The sequence below is a fragment of the Hyaena hyaena genome, unplaced genomic scaffold (genome assembly GCF_003009895.1).
Source record: "Hyaena hyaena isolate Hyena2069 unplaced genomic scaffold, ASM300989v1 scaffold_729, whole genome shotgun sequence".
NCBI lineage: Eukaryota > Metazoa > Chordata > Mammalia > Carnivora > Hyaenidae > Hyaena > Hyaena hyaena.
The window spans coordinates 730,821-753,094 of NW_024081361.1; the positions used below are offsets into that span (position 1 = coordinate 730,821).

General features: G+C 37.4%; 1 protein-coding gene across 2 annotated transcripts in view; it reads right to left on the reverse strand.

Annotated features, from left to right (window-relative positions):
* Nucleotides 1-13,805: 13,805 nt before the first annotated feature.
* Nucleotides 13,806-22,274, reverse strand: part of NDUFS1 (NADH:ubiquinone oxidoreductase core subunit S1) — a 29,694-nt gene continuing 21,225 nt past the window's right edge. For both annotated transcript variants that reach the window (XM_039218002.1, XM_039218001.1), the window contains exons 15-19: nucleotides 20,517-20,671; nucleotides 18,332-18,507; nucleotides 17,638-17,772; nucleotides 17,463-17,535; nucleotides 13,806-15,662 (exon numbers count right to left, since the gene is read on the reverse strand). In XM_039218002.1, the coding sequence (XP_039073933.1) occupies nucleotides 15,571-15,662; nucleotides 17,463-17,535; nucleotides 17,638-17,772; nucleotides 18,332-18,507; nucleotides 20,517-20,671 (631 nt within the window). In that variant the 3' untranslated portion in view covers nucleotides 13,806-15,570. The remainder of the gene's footprint in view (nucleotides 15,663-17,462; nucleotides 17,536-17,637; nucleotides 17,773-18,331; nucleotides 18,508-20,516; nucleotides 20,672-22,274) is intronic.

The window sequence follows — 22,274 nt, forward strand, 5'->3', positions numbered from 1 at the left end:
CATGGGTTTGAGCCCTGCGTTGGGCTCTGTGCTGAAAGCTCGGAGCTTGGAGCCTGTCTTCGGATTCTGTGTTTCCCTCTTTCTCTGACCCTCCCTTGCTCACGCTGTCTCTCTCAAAAATAAATAAATTTAAAATTTATTTTATTTTGGTCTTGGGTAAACTAATAAGCAAATCACCCAGAGCAGAGTATGAAATTATCTAGTTTGTCAAATGGTAACTGCCTCTCTATAAATTTGGAAAATACAAAAATGTAGAAAAATAATCCATTTATTGACTAGTAACCCTTACGCTGTATAATTTATTGGTACTTTCATTTCTTTAAAGTTATTGATAGACAACCCTATTTGTGAATCACTTTCAAGTGATTCAAAAATAAAATAAATTTAATTTTAAAAAATTAAAAAATATATATATAAATCTAGGGGTGCCTGTCGATAGAGCAAGAGACTCCTGATCTTGGGGTTGTGAGTTTGAGCCCCAGTTGGGCATAGAGCTTACTTAAAAAATAAAATACATACACACACACACACACACACATATTGGAAAGGGGGGAAATGGATTCAATTTATATCACCATTTGTGCAAGTCTTTGAAATACGGACACACTCAACAAGAAAGGACATTAATCAAGATAACCGTAAGTTTTGGAATAAAATAGAAGATGAAATTTATAAAGTGTGACTTATATAGTCCAATAAAATACACATAATCTAAAATATAATTTGAAAGTTTTGTCAGCATATATATGACTACATATGATTAATTTCTACTGAATTGCTAATCACTTGGAAGTGATTCACAAATAGGGTTGTCTATCAATAACTTTAAAGAAATGAAAGTACCAATAAATTATACAGCGTAAGGGTTACTAGTCAATAAATGGATTATTTTTCTACATTTTTGTATTTTCCAAATTTATAGAGAGGCAGTTACTCACCATTTGACAAACTAGATAATTTCATACTCTGCTCTGGGTGATTTGCTTATTAGTTTACCCAAGACGAAATTTTAAGACCTTAAGCCATATTATGAACATAGTCCTCCTAAAGAAAACATACATATTCATTATTAATGGGAAAAACAAAGTGGTAAAAATTATTTCCTTTTTTTTTTTTTTAGAGAGAATATCTGTCCTAGCTTTAGAAAATTGATGATCATCACTGTAAACTTTGCTCAGGGGCACCTGGATTGTTCAGTCAGTTAAGCATCCAACTCTTGGTTTCAGCTCAGGTCAAGATCCCACATTTTGTGAGATCAAGCCCCATGTTAGGGTCTGCACTAACAACAGGGAATCTACTTGGGATTGTCTCCCCCAACCCCCTCTGTCCCTACCCCACTGGCTTGCTCTCTTTCTGTCTCTCAAAATACATAAATTTAAAAAAAAAAAAAAGAAAGAAAACTTTGTTCATTAATTTATTCATAAAATATTTATAGTGAGCCTACCTGCTAAAAGTATATCAAGACTTATATAGATGGTCACACAAAATAAATGGTTGAGAAACTGTCTCTACCAGAGTTTCTGATGCACATGTATGAGTAAGGCACATGTTATGCGTTTAGTGACCAAAAAGATACCAGATTTCAATTCCCTATCAGGCCCCATAGTTGTTTCCCCTGGTTCCTAGATGGGTATCCCTCCATTATAAGGGTTCTTAATGATACATATGAACAATGTGTACATTCATATTTGTGCCTCTATACCCATAGGTGGGAGATAAAGTAAGTAGTACTTAATATCCCCATTTTACAGATTCAAAAAAAATCAAAGACCTTCTCATTTAATTCAATCACTGAACTACCATGACCCAGGCCCCAGTCTAGGGCTCTTTGGCTTGTGGTTTACCTCTATGCACTTTTTTTTTAAATTTTTTTTAATGTTTTATTTACTTCTGAGAGAGAGACACAGCTTGAGCAGGGGAGGGACATAGAGAGAGGGAGATACAGAATCGAAAGTAGGCTCCAGGCTCTGAGGCAGCTGTAAGCACAGAGCCCAACGCGGGGCTCGAACCCACGAACCGTGAGATCATGACCTGAGCCGAAGTCGGATGCTTAACCGACTGAGCCACCCAGGAGCCCACCTCTATGCACTCTTAATCAAATAACAGAAATGATATGAGGAAAGGACTGCTTAGATAATTACTCCCTCAGATAAAGGACTAAGATGACTTTCTAGTACTTCTCTTAGTAAATTTTTATTTGATTTTCTATTCGATTTTATTTTTTAATAAGATTTATTTTATTTACTTATTTTTAAATGTTTAGTTTTGAGAGAGAGAGAGAGAGTGCAAGCAGCGGAGGGGCAGAGATAGGAAGACAGAGGTTCCAAAGTGGGCTCTATGCTGATAGCAGCAAGCCCAATGTGGGGCTCCAACTCATGATGAGATCAGTGACCTGAGCTGAAGTCAGATGCTCAACTGACTGAACCACCCACGTGCCCTGCTAATAAAATTTTAAATACAGCAAGAGGACAGCTTGTTGCCTCTGATAAATTGCTGCCTCCCTAAAACAAATGATACATTTGGAGGAAAAACTTTTCCTGTTCAAATAAAAATATACTGCTCTTTGACTTCATGATGTCATTTCAAGGAATTTGCCCTTACTGATATACTTAGAAAATGGGGTACCTGGGTGGCTCAGTCGATTGAGCATCCAACTCTTGATTTCAGCTCAGGTCATGATCCCAAGGTTGAGGGATCAAGCCTCACATCAGGTCCCACGCTGAGCATGGAGACTGCTTGGGATTCTGTCTTTCCCCTCTCCTCTGGCTGTGCCCTCTCTCTCTCTCAAAAAAAAAAAAAAAAGTATATAAATATTTATGCACAAGGGTATTCATTACTGCATTATCTATAATAAAAAAAAGTCTAAAAGAATCTAGAGAAAGGCCTAAATAACCCATCAATAGGGAAGCAGTATAGCATAGTGGTTAAGAATTGCCTGGATTCAAATCTCATCTCCACAATTTACTAGCTATGTGATCATGGACAAATTATCCCATTGTGCTTCTGGTTTACCCATCTGTAAAGTGGAGCTAATAACAGAATTTACTTCATTGGGTTGTGATATTTAGAACAGTGCCTAATCCATAATATATGCACAATATATTTTAGTTACTGTGTGGGTAGGAATTGGGATAAATTTTGGTAGAGGCACATATTAAAACACTAGGCAACGATCTTAAAAAGACATCCCTATATACTCTACTTAACCAAAAAGCAATGTCTACCAACTTAAAAGCAGTCTCTGCCAACTTAATCTCCCTCCAATGCCCAAGAAAAAATTTAGCTAAACTTAAGTTGCCTAAACTTAGTGCATATATACTGAAGAACAAAGAGCAAATTCTTTGAACTCTGGTGGAAAAAGCATCTGGGGGTTTTGGAGAAGGAAGGTGAGAAGCTCTGTAGCAACTGGAGTGTGAGGAGAGAATAGGGTAGCCAACACTTTTGAGGTATTAGCTTTGTGAGTAGGTTCAGGGGAGAAAAGCGGCCAGGGAAAGAACTAGGGGTGTTATCAGACATTGAAATTGGTATCTTTTTGGTCACTAATTGCATCCATGTGCTTTACTGCATCAGAAACCCTTAGCAGAGACAATAATTTCTCAACTGTTTATTATGTGTAATCCTGCTGAGTCACAGGGTGAGTCAATGCAGCTCTTTGGGAGGGAGGTACTCACACGGGAAAAGGAATGACCTCTTCTGGGCAGATGGGCCAATTTAGGAAAATTGCTTGCCCAGTGCCCTAATCATTGTATCTTGGTGCCTGGGAAAAATTGCCTGTTATTCCCAAGAACGAGCAGTTGACTTGTTCTACTCAACCTTGAGGATCAGGCTTAATAACTCAAGTTAACATCAGAATCTTCAAATATATAGAGAATGTTGGGTTCTGCCCAGGGAATAAAACTGAATAGGCACAGTTCTTGCCTAGTAGCCTTAATTGCCAAGCTATTAAGTATATTAGGAGGTGATCGTTAAAAGCACAGAAAGAAGCTCCTAATAATTTCTCTGGTGGTTCACCTGGCAGAAAGGTTTCCTACCCCTCTTAGGGTGTTACTCATTTTCCTTGTTAAAACTGCTTTTCAGGGCAGCTGGGTGGCTCAGTCGGTTAAGCGGCCGACTTCGGCTCAGGCCATGATCTCGCAGTCCATGGGTTCAAGCCCGGTGTCGGGCTCTGTGCTGACCGCTCAGAGCCTGGAGCCTGTTTCAGATTCTGTGTCTCCCTCTCTCTCTGACCTTCCCCCACTCATACTCTGTCTCTCTCTGTCTCAAAAATAAAATATACGTTAAAAAAAATTAAAAAAAAAAAACAACCTGCTTTTCTTGGGGCACCTGGGTGGATCAGTTGGTTAAGCATCCGACTTTGGCTCAGGTCAGGACCTCACAGTTTGTGAGTTCGAGCCCGGCATCGGGCTCTGTGCTGACAGCTCAGAGCCTGGAGCTTGCTTTGGATTCTGTGTCTCCCTTTCTCTGCCCCTCCCCACTCATGCTCTGTCTCTCTCTCAAAAATAACATTTTTTAAAAAATTTACAGAAAAACCTCCTGCTTTTATTACACAGGAACTTAATGAATTAAACCATAAAATATGAGTGGAAGAACCAATTCCAATCAAAAAGTTCACAGTGGAATAAGATGTGGATTCTTAAGACTCAAATATATTATTAAAAATGATTAGGTATCTCTTTTCTGGCCATCAGTAGATTTATACAGGGAACCAATGTTCTTAAAACCATTCCTTTACAAGATATTTGTCCTAATATTCCAATTTCAGATGAGAACTGTCCTGGTTTTTACCAAAGGGCAATACATTTTCTATACCCAGTCACAGTGAAGAAAAAGGTGGAGAGTATAGGGCAGGACAACTATAAATTGGAATTGGTAGAAAATGTACCTCATGTGTAAGTGGGAATGACGTGAGAGGGAAATATCAGGTAAGAACACTAGAGGCAAACCATCAGAGTTAGAGTGAAAGAAATAAGGAACACATCTCATCTCCTATGGAACAAAAGGTTTAAAGGGAGATGGATACCACATTTGGCTGATAAGGTGGATAAAGGAGAGGGCATAGGTCACAGAGCAAGGACACACACAGGAGTTACTGAGGAATAACCCCAATTTCCTAAGGGAATGCTGCTGCCCAGGGATACACTACCTTTCCCTTGCCACTCCCTGCGGGTTTGCAGGTACAAAACAAGCCCTACCCCATGAAGGGGTGTGCCTGTTTAGTTCCTGCTACTAAGCAAACAATACACTTCCACTTCATGCTTTATGGGAATTGTAGTTTGGGGTTTGGGGAACAACAGGAAGGCATATGCTATCTTATTACTTAACTTTATCCACGTAATGTTGCACCTCAGATAAAGACCAGGTTGCTTCCAGTCTTAAAAAAGAAACAGAAACAGGCAAACACTGTGTGGCCTTTATTCTTCTTGACGAGGGGAAAAGGAGATTAATAAAATTTAGTCATGCTTTACTGCTCCTTTTAGATTTCCAACATTATCCCAGGCCTTCCCAGCAGCAAAGCAGATGCTTCTATTCTAGAACAATGGGGCAAGGTCACCCCATCCCTAGTAGCATGAGGAAAATCCTAAAGTCTTAGAAGAGTTTAAAGACCTCAATATGCTCAATTCCTGTCCTAGTTTGCCTTTGTGATTACAAAACTTTCTTTTTTGGAGGATGCCTGGGTTGCTCAGTCGGTTAAGCGTCTGACTTCAGCTCAGGTCATGATCTCACGGCGTGTGGGTTCAAGCCTGGCGTCGGGCTCTGTGCTGACAGCTTGCAGCCTGGGTGCTTCTTCAGATTCTGTGTCTCCCTCTTTCTCTGCCCCACCCCCTCTCACTCTGTCTCTCTCAAAAATAAATAAACATTAAAAAAATTTTTTTTAAACCCAACTTTCTTTTTTTCATTCAGAAAACAATTAATATACAGTACACAGTTTGGCAGGGAGGTTACTTATTCTGCTGAATAATGTAGTAAATCCTCTAAGTGGAAATGGAAGGGAAGTCCCTAGAAAACTACAGTTCAGGTTCTATTGCAGTACTCAAACTGTGATACTAAATATGTTATCTGAGGAACACTACTTCGTTTGGACCTAGTACTTACTCAGTCTACAGCAACCCAGGCTGGACAATCTGAAAGCAACTTAACAAAGACTCATTTCCTCCTATAAATAGCCTTAAGCCCACAAAGAACATCTCAGCTACATATGCCAAGGATCTTCAGCTATATTTAAAAGCTTAAAGAATTTGAGCCAAAGGGAAGGGCCTCAACACTATCCAATATATAACAGGGCACTTACCAAGCAGCAGAGTTTGTATGTGGTGATTAGAAAACAGTTACAGATTAATTGGTATATTATAGACACTTCATTTTATAGCTATTAACGGTCTCTTTCTTTCTCTCTCTACAGTTCCCTCTTCACTGCTGTGGTAGACTCGGGGCCTATGGCAGGAACTAACTGTCCCTCAACATCTCCCCTTGTGGCAGTTTTAATTCTTTGACACTCCCCCCAGGAGCTGTATGCTTCCAACCCATGAATGTGGGTGCACTTCGAGACTGGCTTGACTAATAAAGGACAGTGGAGGTGATGGTATATAACTTCCAAGGGTAAGTCATAAAAAACCTTGCAGCTTCCTTCTTGGTCTCTAGGAATGCTCTTGGAGCCCTGAATGCTCTACAATTATCCTGACACTCTCATGCTGAACAGGTGGATGCTCTGGAAGACAATCTCATCTGAAACTGTCCTTCTAGAATTCCAGCCCAGGAGCCAAACTTGTGAGTGAAGACACTACCTGGGAACTGAGTCTTCCAGTCATCCAGCCGAGGTTCCAGCCTTACAGAACACACACATTGGTCGCCCCCATCTCTGCTCTGCCCTTTCTGTATTCGGACTCATGGAATCATCTCATGAGCATAGTTAAGATAGTTGTTGTTTTACATAATTAAGTTTTAGGGTAGTTTGTTACACAGCAAAAATAACTAAAACACCTTCTCTTAGAATTGTTTTAGGGGTGCCTGGGTGGCTCAGTCGGTTAAGCATCTGACTCTTGATTTCGGCTCAAATCAGGATCTCATGGTTCATGGGATCGAGCCCCACATTAGGCTCTGAGTGGACAGTGTGGGGACTGCTTGGGATTCTCTTTCTCTGCCCCTCCTCTGCTCGTGCTCTCTCAAAGATAAATCAATAAACTTAAAAAAAAGCAATCTCTGTTCTAGTTGGGTAGATGGCTATACAACTAGAAGTTATACTTCCCAGCCTCCTCTCTTGCAGGTGAATGTGGCTATAAGCCTATAGTCTATGATATATGAGTGGAAATGATGCAATTTCTAAGTCATGTCAATAAATGTTAAAGGGCAGGTGCCTGGGTGGCTTGGTCTTGAGTATCCAACTCTTGATTTTGTCTCAGATTATGATTCCAGTGTTGTGGGATCCAGCCCCATCTCGGGCTCTATGCTGACTGAGCGTGGGGCCTGCTTGAGATTTTCTCTCTCTCTTCCCCTCCTCCCTGCTCACACACACTCTCTCTAAAAAATAAAATAATAAAATATAAAATAAAATAAAACTCCACTTCCTGTCTCTCACCCACGTCTTAATGGCTGATAACTGGAGCAGCTATCTAGGATACACAGATATTTCGGATGGCTATCACGGATTGGATTCCCCAGGTAGCAGACTCTGAGAAGAGTTTAGTGTACAGAATATTTATTAAGGAGTTTCCTGGAGGTCAATATCTGTAAGGAGGGAAAGAAAACAGAAATGGGCAGAAGGAAAAGGTGAGCTGCAATGCAGGCCCAATGACAATCTCCTCCAACTCCACAGAGAGCTCAGGAGCTAGGATCTAAGATAGCCCTCCAGAGTTGTTCTCCAGTGGATCTAGAAGGTCAGGCCTTTATACTCCCACATGGATCACTGTATGTGAGTCATCCTACCATATGCTTTTGCTAGGTTATAATTACAGCATATTAGTGATCTATTATTGCATAATAAAATAACCCAAAACTTAGTGGCTAAAAACAACAAAAATTTAGTACCTCAGTTTCTGTGTATCAAAAATCTAGAAGTCTATGCGTTATAGTCAGCTCAATTGGGGACCAAAGGACTCAGCTCACTCACATGGTTGCTGAATCCTTAGCTGTTGATTGCTGGCTCCTTAGCACATGGTCCTTTTCATAGGTGGTGTATGTGTCCTCTCAACATGGCGGACGGTGATCTGAGAGGGAGAGAATCAGAGAACACCCAAGATGAAAGCCAGTCTTTTAAAAACTAATCTCAGCAGGGACATATCTACTGATTACAAGTGAATCAGTAAGTCCAGCCAACACATAAGAAGCAGGGATTACAGAAGGACATAAGGGCATGAATCCCGACAGGCAGGGAACATGGGGGTCATCTTTGAGGCTGCCTACCTCACATAACATGCACTTAATTGTGTATCATGCTATTTTTAGTTGTCACCAACTTTGATGTTTTGTTTTACTACATATTCATTAATAAAAAATTTTTTTTTAATGTTTATTTTTCAGACAGAGTGCGAGCAGGGTAGGGGAAGAGAGAGAGGGAAGCCCAGAATTCCAAGTGGGTTCCAGGCTCTGAGCTGTCAGTACAGAGCCCAACGTGGGGCTTGAACTCATGAACCACTAGATCATGACCTGAGCTGAAATCAATGCTTAACTGACTGAATTACCCAGGTGCCCCTACATATTCTTCATTTAAATGCTAAGAGTGTTGGGGCACCTGGGTGGCTCAGTTGGTTAAGTACCCAACTTTGGTTCAGGTCATGATTACACAGCTTGTGGTTTCGAGCCCCATGTCAGGCTCTGTGCTGACAGCTCAGAGCCTGGAGCCTGCTTCAGATTCTGTGTTTCCCTTTCTCTGTACTTCCCCCACTCACACTCTGTCTCTCTCAAAAATGAATGTTAAAAATAAATAATAGTAAAAAAAAAAAAAAAGGGCTGTTTCAAATAAAAAAACTGCCTATAATCTGTCCTTAATTCTCTATCTCCACAATTATAAAATTCACATGTAATATTAGATTTCTTCCTACAGCCCTTTTCAGATCCAAAATTATATGCTTCCAAATAAATGTTATTCATCTTTTGATCTCTTTACATATCAATTGAAATTAAATATTGTAAACTAATGAGTAGTCCTAAAGCACACATTTGTCATTTTTTTCAATATCAACATGTTTTGTAGTGTAAGTTATTTAAAAAATATTAAGATGTCAGGGGCGCCTGGGTGGCTCAGTCAGTTAAGTGGCTGACTTCGGCTCAGGTCATGATCTCATGGTTCTTGAGTTTGAGCCCCACATCAGGTTCTGTGCTGCCAGCTCAGAGCCTGGAGCCTGCTTCCGATTCTATGTCTCCGTCTCTCTCTGACCATCCCCTGCTCGTGTTCTATTTCTGTCTCAATAATAAATAAAACATTAAATAAAATTTTTTTTAATTTTTTTTTTAAATGTTTTTATTTATTTCTAGGAGAGATAGAGAGAGACAGTGTGAGCAGGGGAGGGTCAGAGAGAGAGGGAGTCAAAGACTGAAACAGGCTCCAGGCTCTGAGCTGGCAGTCAGCACAGAGCCCGACGCGGGGCCTGAACCCACGAACCGTGAGATCATGACCTAAGCGAAAGTCGGATGCTTAACCGACTAAGCCACCCAGGCGCCCTAAAAAAATTTTTTTTGAATATGAAGATGTCAAATATTTTTTTTAAGATGTCAAAGATTTTGAATATCAGTCATAGGTAAATAAATCCTTTAAATTTTTCAATGGTAAAATCCACAAATACTTTAAGCAAAAGGTATTTTGTTCCATGATCCTTGTTCTCTTAAAACCTAGACCGGAGATCTAGTCATAATTTTCTCCTTAGCACTGTCTCTTGGGCTAAATTAAATAAGCAAACGAATTAAAGTACTACGCAATTGTTAACGATATTTAAAATATTGGTTATGGGGCACCTGGGTGGCTTAGTTGGTTAAGCGTCCGACTTTCGCTTAGGTCATGATCTCGCGGTTCGTGGGTTCAAGCCCCGCGTCAGCTCTGTGCTGACTGTCAGCTCGGAGCCTGGAGCCTGTTTCAGTCTGTGACTCCCTCTCTCTCTGACCCTTCCCTGCTCGTGCTGTCTCTCTCTCTCTCTCCTAGAAATAAATAAAACATAAAAAAAATTTTTTTTAATATTGGTTATTAAAAAACTATTAGGCAGTTATCAACTGTCTTCATCATTATTCAATGGTGGCCATTTTTGTCTATATTCAATTTTTTTTTCAACAGAACTTCATCAGATTTTTTCACACTCATTTCCAAAAGTTGATTCAATCACAAACATAAAGTCTGCCAATGCTAAGATACGACTAGCCTCACAAAGTGTCCTAGAAAATAGCTTGTAATACTCACGTGTATCATAATTTCTATTTGAGCCCTCATTTTCACAACCATACCAGACCTTTTCTAACAAGAGATTTGTAATATTACCAGGGACGTCTTAACAGTAGTCATGACATGTTAACATTTTTAAAAAACACCTCTTAGCACTGCTTTACTTCTTTTCTCCTTATGTGTTATAGCAGGAGCATAACTGGTTAGAGTAACAATAAGGCTGAGTGCATGTTAGCCAGCTTATGTTGCCAAAAGGAGCCACTGGCTCCCTTTGTGCCCGTCAATTGCTCTGACCCTCTCTCTTACTCCATCTATCTATCTTACTACCCTTACTTTACTAGCAAATATTCTTCCCCTCTTCTGATATGGTTTTGCTCTTAGAAGCAATTTCTTTTAAGGGTCAGAACCCAACACTCAGTAAATCTACTTGACTGGTAAAAGTCCATCAGAAGAAACACAGAGTTCTGCATAATACATTTTCACAACCTTGGTGGCTGGTCTGTAGTAGCAGTGTTTTGTTGACTAGGTTGACCTTGGTAAGTCATTTAATTTCTTGGAACCTTAGGAAAGGAATGCATTTCTTTAGAAAAATATAAGCTGGAGATTATATTAGGCATGACTTTCTCTCACAATCAATAGTTGAGTTTTTCACTTGATTCATTTAGAATGGGGACTTTTAATTTTAGGATTAAGAACTCTCATAGGGGTGCCTGGCTGACTTGGTCGGTAGAGTGACTCCTGGTCTCTTATGAATTCGAGCCCCATGTTGGGCACGGCATAGAGCTTAAAAAAAAAAAAAATTTAAAAAAAGGAACTCCCATGTATGGTTAGTGGCAACCTCCAAAATTGTGAGCAAAATATTGAGTACACGTTTTCCTCTAATAATGGTCTTCAGATATTGAGCACATTGAACACTTACCATGTGTCGAGAAGTAAGCTAAGATTTTCACAGGTTTTCTGACCTCCTAATAACAACTCTTTTAGGTTAGAGGTAAATACAAAATTATTCGATTTTTATCCCCATTTTACAAACAAATAATATTAAAATTTTTCTAAATACATTTCCAAAGTTGAACTAGATCTGTCAGACCTGGCAAGAAGTGGTGTTTAAACAACTCAACAATAATGAAAACTATAGAAAACTTATGAAGGAAATTGAAGAAGACACAAAGAAATGGAAAAACATTGCATGCTCATGGATAGGAAGAATAAATATAGTTAAGATGTCATTACTACCCAAAGCTATCTACACATTCAATGCAATTCCAATCAAAATTGCACCAGCATACTTCTCAAAACTAGAACTATCCTAAAATTTGTATGGAACCACAAAAGACCCCAAACAGCCAAAGTAATACTGAAAAATAAAACCAAAATGGGAGGTATCACCATCCCAGACTTTAGCCTCTACTACAAAGCTGTCATCATCAAGACAGTATGGTATTGGCACAAAAACAGACAGACACATAGACCAATGGAACAGAATTGAGAACTCAGAAGTGGACCCAAAAGTATACAGCCAATTTATCTTTGACAAAGCAGGGAAGAATATCCAATGGAAAAAAGACAGCCTTTTTAACAGACGGTGTTGGGAGAACTGGACAGCAACATGCAGAAGAATGAAACTAGATCATTTTCTCACACCATGCACAAAAATAAACTCAAAACGGATAAAGGACCTGAACGTGACACAGGAAACTATCAACACCCTAGAGGAGAAAGCAGGAAAACAACCTCCTTGACCTCCACCGCAGCAACTTCTTACTTGACACATCCCCAAAAGCAAGGGAATCAAGAGCAAAAATAAATGATTGGGACCTCATCAAGATTAAAAGCTTCTGCACAGCAAAGGAAACAACCCACAAAACTAATAGGCAACCAATGGAATGGGAAAAGATAGTTGCAAATGACATATCAGATAAAGATAATATCCAAAATCTATAAGGAACTCACCAAACTCCACACCCGAAAAACAAACAACCCAGTGAAGAAATGGGCAGAAGACATGAACAGACACTTCTCCAAAGAGGACATCCAGATGGCCAACAGACCCATGAAATGATGCTCAGCATCCCTCATCAGGGAAATACAAATCAAAACCACACTGAGATACCACCTCACGTCAGTCAGAGTGGCTAAAATGAGCAAATCAGAGAACTCTAGATGCTGGTGAGGATGTGGAGAAACGGGCACCCTCCTACACTGTTGGTGGGAATGTAAACTGGTACAGCCCCTCTGGAAAACAGTGTGGAGGTTCCTCAGGAAACTAACAACAGAACTCCCCTATGACCCAGCAATAGCACTGCCAGGAATTTACCCAAGGGATATAGAAATGCTGATGCATAGGAGCACATGTACCCCAATGTTCAGAGGAGCACTCTCAACAATAGCTAAAACATGGAAAGAGCCTAAGTGTCCATCAACGGACAAATGGATCAAGAAGATGTGGTTTATCTATACCATGGAATACTACATGGCAATGAGAAACAATGAAATCTGGCCATGTGTAGCAACATGGATGGACCTTGAGGGTGTTATGCTGAGCGAAATAAGTCAGGCAGAGAAGGACAAATACCATATGTTTGCACGTATAGGAGGATTAGGAGGAACTTAACTGAGGAACAAGGGGGAGAAGAAGGGGGGAAATGGTGGGGGAAAGGGAGAGAGGCAAACCATGAGAGACTCTTGAATGCTGAGAAACAAACTGAGGACTGATGGATGTGGGGGGGAGGGGGTATGGGCATGGAGGAGGGCACTTGTGGGGATGAGCACTGGGTGTTATGTGGAAACTAATTTGACAATAAACTATTTGTAAAAAATAAATAAATAAATAACTCAACAAACAATAATGACTGTACTTTACTGGATATAATTATGAAGGCATAATACTTTTTATTAATGTATTTGTTATAATACAATTCACGATAAATTTGGAGAGCATTCTGTATGGAGCTTAGGCATTTAGATTTTACCTGTACATGTATTCAAGTTTCATAACTATCCAAAATGTTTATATTTGAGGCAACATGGGACAATAAAAATATCTCAAATTTAAACTCCCTCACCTTTAGACTCTAACTCTGTAGCTTTAAGCAAGTTAGTTGGTATTTCCTGGATCTCAAAACCTATTAGTTGCAGGTTTTTTGTGAAAATTAAACATAATGTACTTCAAGCTTTAGTGATACATATTTAGAAGGTCCTCTTTAAATGATATTATTCTTCCCACTGTTTCTTAGCCTTCTGGCTAAGATCAAGTGTAAATGAGTATCATTTTTCCTGGGTATTTTCAGACTTTTTCCTTCACCCAAAGGGACTTGGCCTTGAGCCTTTGTAGACCTTCTCATTGCTGACTCTTTCATTACTGAGAATCATAATTCCATCAGCCAGGTTAGTCTCATCTATATGTTTTCTCTTCTATCTGGGAGCTCTTCTTCAGAAAATCTTTTTTTTCCTAGCAACCACCCTTAATGTTTATGTCCACAATAACTTTACTATTAAGCATTACATGATTAATAGGCACTCATTAGACAGGATTGCCTTATTACTTTATGTGAAAATGAGCCAATTTTATCGACCACTGCTTACCCCAGACAGGGTACTTATGGAATTACAAGTTCAACACACACTGCCTAGATGGCAGCCCAAGGATGCTGCACCATTTTGGTTGTAATATGTCACCTCCTCTCCACTTGAACACAATGTTCCCTCACCAACAAACCTATGAAATCTACAAACATTCACTGAAAAGTACTGTTAAAATACAAAACTGGCAGCATATGCCCCCTCAAGGTCAGCAATAGTGCTAAGCGGTAAAGAAGAAAGGGGCAGAAAGTGTGTGCTAAATTCAAAAGCTTTCAACAAGAATTTGTACAATTTCAGGCAACTTAGAATTTTAAGTACTTCAACCAAAATACATTTCATAATGTATCACTAAAGGAGATAAAGTTCTGAAAAAGCTGTTACAGGTGACAAATTTTGTACAATTTTTGAAGATAAAGTATCAATGACTTACTATTATTTAAAAAATATTATTGTATCAAGAATATTGCATCTAAGAATTGGGCTAAGTCTTTAGTGAAAACAGGAATAAGGATTATAAAGCAAAAGGATTCTGACCTTAGGTTGTGAAAAAAATTTAATATGGCTTTAGCTTATCTCCTAGATTAACTGTAAAATTTTTACCTCCCTATTATTTTGACAACGAAAATTATGAAAGCTTTGGTTTTTTTCTATTATTGGAATAATTTAGTTCATTTAAAATTACAGATGGTATTAATATAATGAATATGGTACAATAAAGATCTAAATTATATCTCTTAACTCCTTCATGCTAGTGGTGTATGTGTGTGCATAATCTCTTACACAAAGAAAAATGTCACATAATTCGCCATGACATAGAAACAGATTCAAGAGAAAACAGAAAAATGGACCATCCATTAAGCTTCTCAACGCTAATTCTTAGAAGTAACAATCTATAGGAGCTGTATTAATGGGAGGGAATTATGTGTAGCAGGAAAGAACAATGGGCTGTGGAGTCAGAACTAAGCTTGAGTCCTTGAATTTGCTGTGACCTTGGGCAAGTGATCAAATATCCCTAGGCTTCGGTTTCTTCATCTGTAAAATGAGAGAACACTATCTCACTGAGTTGTAACAAGGCCAAAACAAGACAATACACATAAAACCAGAGTGCTCAGCACACAGAAAAAGCTGAATAATCATTATCTACCGTTATTATGATTATTAGTTATAATTATTCAAGACCATATCTGATGTAGGATTATATTTATATATGTATTTTCTGTTTACCCAGCTTGACAGAATGCTCAGATCTTTTCTTTAGCACTGGAAAACAGTGGGTCCTAATGGAAGGACCATTTTACAAACATAAATGATAAATGAAAATAAACAAAAACTCTTATTTTAAGGATTTTCTTTGTATGTGTCACAAAGATTACCAATGCTTTTACGTGAAAGAGCATCTGTAAATATGTTCATTAAACTATTTAACAATGTTTACACAAAACACATAAATGTTTCCAAAACGTCAAAATTTACTAATAATTGCAGTATCATTTCAAATAAGCATGGTACGACCTTAAATATTACATCATTCAGATTATTTTTTAAAGAGATAAACCTGTAGGAGATCACTCCAACATAATTGTCCATTAATTATTTGTAACAAAACGGGGTTCCTAGTAGATGTTTCAGCATATGGATGGCTCCTCTACTGCTTGGGCACCTTCTGTGACTGCTTTGACACATTTGGCCATGGTCTGTGAGGCTCTGCTAATTGAGTCTGAAAAATATTTTTAAAAGTGCATTTTGATAATACAATTTTTTAAAAAGCACACAGTAAAACTTTCTTGTTGCATATATTCAGAAATAACAAAAAAAGACTATAAACCTCTATGCAATTATATATATAATGTGAGAGCAACAAATTCAGAAGATAAGTCCCTTATTAGCTAATACATGTTTTTAATAATTACTCCTAGGAATGATTAAATAATTATATATAGCCATGGAGCACTTGGGTTGCTCACTCAGTTAAGTGTCCGACTCTTGATTTTGGCTCAGGTCATAATCTCACAGGTTCATGGGATCCAGCCCCATGTCAGGCTCTGTGCTATCAGCACAAATTGGGATTCATTGTTTCTCTCTACTTGTACATGCTCTGTCTCAAAATAAACCGAAAATAATAGTAATAATTATACACAGCCATACAATGTGTCAGTATGCAACCATTAAAAATATTATGGAAAAGTATTAAAAACAAGTAAAATATGTGCAAAATACTATTATGGAAAAAAAGTTTATAAAGTAGTATGTGTACAAAAATCCACCGAATTGTATACTTCATGAGTGAATTTCGCAGTATGTGAATATTTCAATAAAGATGTCAACCCCTCTAACTAGCAAATGAATAATCGTTATCTTTTGATTAAATAAATATATGTGTATATCCCTAGATGACTGACAAAATGTTAAAAAAAATAAATGTAGTTATTTTTCTGGATAGTGGGATCATAGTAATTGTTCTTTGCTCTTTGGACTTAAGTATGCATTCTATAACAAACATAACTAAAAAATAATTTAAAATAATCTTAGATACAAACTTAAAAAATTAAAAAATATACTGTTTTAGACAGAAAGTTATTTAAAATCATTTATAAATTACCTCATAACACAGATTACCAGGTGTTATTTAAAAAATTTTTTTTAATAGTTTTTATTTATTTTTGAGACAGAGAGAGACAGAACATGAGTGTGGAGGGGCAGAGAGAGAGGGAGACACAGAATCCGAAACAGGCTCCAGGCTCTAAGCTGCCAGCACAGAACCCGATGTGGGGCCCAAACCCACAAACTGTGAGATCATGACCCAAGCCGAAGCCGGATGCCTAACTGAATGAGCCACCCACGCACCCCACCAGGTGTTATTTCATACCAAGTGTAAGATTTGCAGTAAAGAAGTTTCAGTAAGTGTGCATTCCTTAAAAACATTCCTAACAATGTACATCAGAAGCACTATTTAACAGGAGTCATATTTAAATATTTTGATGTTTCTAATATATTTTCAGAAAAACTTTCGCAATTTTGTCTGTCACTTAAAAAAATGCTCTCTAAATTAATATACAGTGATTTTATACCCAACAGTAAAATTTTCTATTTAAAAATGCTTACATTTCAGGAAAAAAAAAATGAAGAGTAAAATCAGACAATATATAAATGACATTATTTCTGATGTTTGAAAATTTTTAAAAATTAAATAAAAAACATCAAATATTCTCAATAACAGGTTGGAATCATTTTTTAAAACATCCGTTTATTTTGAGAGAAACAAAGGGAGAGGATGAGTGGGAGGGGGCAGAGAGAGGGAGACAGAGGGTCTGAAGTAGGCTCTGTACTGTGAGCACAGAGCCCGATACAGGGCTCAAACTCATGAACCATGAGATCACGAGCTGAGACAAAATCAAGTCAGCCATTTAACAAATTGAGCCACCCAGGCGCCCCAAGACGTTGGAATCATAATGCTAACTTAGGTGATCTTCTACCTTTCCACCCCTCATATTTGGCAGGCATGCCGACAAACGCGTACCTGTCATGTAGAAGTCTTTTATTGTCAGCTGAGGTGGAACCAGCGGGTCAGCAAGAAGTTGCTGGTTCACTAGCTACAAAAAAAAGAAAAACGTATGAGATCAACAATAGAACTGAAAATTAACTAATGCCAGAGGATACACTATTAAGAAAACTGCATACAGGTAAGTTTTTACCTTGGAGAGCTCATTTGCTTGCTGGAAATAATTGGCTCCTTCGACATCATCATATCGGACAAGATTCGGAGAGACTTCCTCCAATCTGTTCCTGACTTGATCCAGAGTATCATATGGAAGAGTCATACCTGCAATCTATAAATTTCAGGTCCCCAAATTTGACATAAAGCTTTAGTACTTAAAAATTCAAATCATACATAATTGCAACTATAGTGAAATAATGTTGTGCCAATGAAATTTCTATTGTTCATTAGTATGTGTATTAAGTGGTTAAGTGGAGAACACAATGGCCAAAAATTCTAATTCGTAAACAGCTGTCAGTACATTAATTTCTCTTTAGAAATTGGACTGATTATGAAATAAATGATTAAAGAAATAATGGTATGCTTAATCTGAACGCTCTTGCTAACCTGATATTGATCATAAACAAAATCTACAGACAACTATGTACTATTTTAAATCTCATGATTTTTTTTTTTTTACAATAAAAAGAGCTAAAAAGTATTTTTAGGCAAAAAACACCCCAAAACTAAAAACACCAATATCAAACCCCCATTTTCGGAACATATTTTTCCAACAGAGATTATTCAAATCATCTCTGCACTTCAGACTTGCATCTTCCTTGACTTTGAAAATCAGTCTGTCAAGTGAACAATTCAAACATCCCTTTAGCAACATCATGAAGAACAAATACCTCAGAGAGGGCTCTTATAATTTTCCAGTCTTCTCTTGCCAAGCCAGGGGGTGTCACTGCTACTCTTGTCTGCTGAGCTCGGCCCTCAGTGTTGACATAAGTGGCAGACTTTTCTGTGTAAGCAGCGCCCGGAAGAATAACATCAGCCATCGGAGCTCCAACATCACCATGATGTCCTGTGAAAAAATGGAAAATGTAAACCATATTTTAGTAAAAAACTGATTAGGTATCATACATGAACACAGAAGATACCCTTTTTATATCTAAGAATTTAAAAAGTGTTAAAAAAAAAAGAATTACAAAATTGTTTACCAAATTAAATATATAAAACAATATAAAAACTTTCTGGAATAAAAAGCCCACACTGCCCACAATTCAACTCCCTTCCCAAAGGAAATTACTGATAAACATTTGCTATGTGTCTTCCCAGATTATTTTTTGCAAATACAGAAATATGTATATCATACATACATTATTATGGGCAACTAGGTATATTATTCCTCTTGATAATTACGAAGTGGAAGTGCTCAGATGTATGTTAGTGGAATTTGGTAAAGTAGACTGAAACAGTAGAGGAACAAAGATGTAGGACAGGAATAACAGTGATAATACTGAAAAGACCATAAACAGAAAATTATACAAAATAGTTTACTGAAAGACTGAAATAGTATAATGAAAGTTTTAATAGTTTAACAAAACTGTTAGAAGGGAAAAAAAAACTTGAATTAAATGAAAGTTACAGAACAATATTTAGAGTCTAATCTCATTTTTGTATATACACAGAAAAATATAGGAAGCACACATTTCAAAACCATCATCAATGATCATCTCCGGATAGGATTAGGAACTGGATTTAATTTATGCATCTTGCTTTAGTTTTATCAAACAAAAGATATAAAATATTATATAATGCTTTTTATGTGCCATGGCAATAAAAAGCTAATTAATAAATTTATGGTGTTTTGTAAAATGAAGTAGAGAGTTATGTAATACTTTCCCCTGTAAAATATCCAGGAATACCTGGACTCCATTTATTCCAAGGAAATTTGATTATATTTATGAGTAAGTGTTCAAGAAAATGAGTCAAACACAAAGAAGCCAAGGGAGTACTGTCAAATATATTTCATTAAATGTTCTATAACATAATACTCATGACTTTTAAACTTTTTACACTGTTCACATAAAAGTGCTTTCCTCTAATTATATAATAATGCTAAATGTTCTTTGAAAAGTAGAATTTTAGTGTTATATAATATTTAACCATATAAATAAACCTTAATTTAACCATTCCTGTCACTGAAGCATTTAGATTTCTTTTAATTCTTTGTTATTAGTTATCATTAGGTAGTAATTTTTTTTTAATTTTTTAAAATATTTATTTATTTTTGAGAGAGAGAGCAAGAGAGAGTACGAGCAGGGGAGGGGCAGAAAGAGAGGGAGACACAGAATGCAAAGCAGGCTCTAGGCTCTGAGTTGTCAGCATACAGCCCAATGTGGGGCTCAAACTCACAGACTGAAAGATCATGACCTGAACTGAAGTCAGATGTTTAACCAACTGAGCCACCCAGGCACCCCTATGTAATAATTTTTTTGAAGTAATCTCTACACCCAAAATAGGGCTTGAACCCACAACTCTTGAGATCTACAGTCAGATGCTCTACTGAACGAGCCAGCCAGGTGCCACAGGTAATAATTTTTTTTTTCTCTAGGTAACAATTCTCAATAGCAGTATCAACTATGTAACTAATAAAACCTATGATATGGTTTTTAAAAAAATATTGAGGGGCACCTAGTGGCTTAGTCAGTTAAGCATCCAACTTCAGCTCAGGTCAAGATCTTGTAGTTCGTGGGACTGAGCCCCACGTAGGGTTCTGTGCTAATGGCTCGAAGCCTGGAGCCTGCTTTGGGTTCTGTGTCTCCCTCTCTCTGCCCTTCCACTGCTCACACTTTGTTTCTCTCTCCCTTGAGAATAAATAAACATTAAAAAATATATATATTTATATTATATATGTTATATTATTAATATTAATATTTATAAATATATATATATATTTTTTTACATTGGAGCCCGTGTATGAAATTCTTGAGTGGAAAATATTCAATCCACTAAATATATTGCCATACAGTTTCTAATCTACACAATATTCGATTCTCTTCTGTTTCTGGTGTCACAGATGCTACTTACCTTGATAAATAATAAAACAATCCTTTGGCAAATCCTGTCGAGTGACACAACCTCCATCTGCTCCCAGGAGAAATAACACTTTGGGAGGGCTCTTACGAATTTCTTCCACCCCAGGTTTATAGCCAAGGTCCAAAGCAGCTACTTGGCTTGCAATCCTGTAAAAACAATTAGATTTTTAACACACCTGCAGTGTTATAATTATAAAATTTAAATGTGATTCTTGAAATGATACTTAATCTCTTTTCTAGTCAATGATGACAAAGACCTTCCCTCATCTTCCTTACCCATTTTAAAATAGAAGTCAAAACCAGAAACAGTAGTTTTTTACTATTTTAAGAATGCCAAACAAAGAAACAAGATGCTCAGAATTAATGGAATAATTCTGGAAACATTATGCCAATTGAAACTGTCCTAAAATTGATTCTCAGTTAACACAGTAAGCCAAAAAATAGTCGTTAGATAAAACTTAGATGATTTTGATAACCAAAAGGGAGAAATTAAAACACCACTCATAAAACTGTAACTTGGAGAAAACTATAATTAGTTCATTGGTGTGTGTCCTCATGGAGTTCTTTCTATGAACATATACTACTCTTATAAGCAGAAAATAGCCCTTTAAAAAAAGAAGTTGGGAATAACTATACTCTGAACAACTGGAAGTCTTCGGCTAATTTGCTACTGTTAACTTTCTTTCAAGAAATAGTAGCCGTTCTGAGGACCTACTATATATAAAGCAGGTTGGTGTTTTACCTATTTGTTTGCAGAGAAGAGCAGGTCAAACCAACTCCTACCAGATGCTACTACTCTGCCAAACCGGGTAACATCAAAAGAATGAAACATTTAAAAAAACAGTATCAAATTTACACAGTGAAAACTATAAAACAACTTTGAAGGAAACTGAAGAAGACCTTACTAAATGGAAAGACATCCCATATCACATGTTCATGGATTGGAAGACTTAATACTGTTAATACTCCCCAACTGAACTTATAGATTCAGTGCAGTCCTTATCAAAAATCCTAGCTGAATACTTTACAGAAACTGACAAGCTGATCCTAAAATTCACATGGTTTGCAAAGGACCCAGAATAGCCAAACCTATCATGAAAGTAAGCAAAGTTGGAAGACTCATACTTCCCAATTTCAAAACTAACTCAAAACTACTATTACCCCAATAGTAATTTTTAATGTCCCTCAGTATGAGTCTTAATATCTCTCTCTCTCAAAGATCTGGGCAGAGACTCACATTAACTTATGACAGAGTCAACCTCATCCCAAAAAATAAACCGAGGAAGCCTAAGTTTACCTTTGCAATAAAAGATACGTCCTAATAAACTAAAATGAACTTTCATAGAAAGGAAGTCTTTTAATATGAAGTGAAAAACAAGGTTAATAAATTAAAAATTACATCAATGTTAGTGGTCTCTAGAATGAAAACCGACAAACTGATGGAACAAAATTTAAGAAATTTTCTCTAGAGGTGCCTGGATAGCTCAGTCGGTTAAGCATCGGACTCTTGGTTTCAGCTCAGGTCATGGTCTCGCTATTAGTGACTTCAAGCCTCATGTCGGGCTCAGTGTTGGCAATGCGCGGTCTGCTTAGGATTCTTAATCTCCTTCTTTTTGCCCCTACCCCATCTGCATTCTCTCTCTCAAAATCAGTAACTTTTTTTGAAGTTTATTTATTTTTGAGAGAAAGAAAGAGCATGAATGGAAGAGGGTCAGCGAGAGAGGGAGACACAGAATCCAAAGCAAACTCC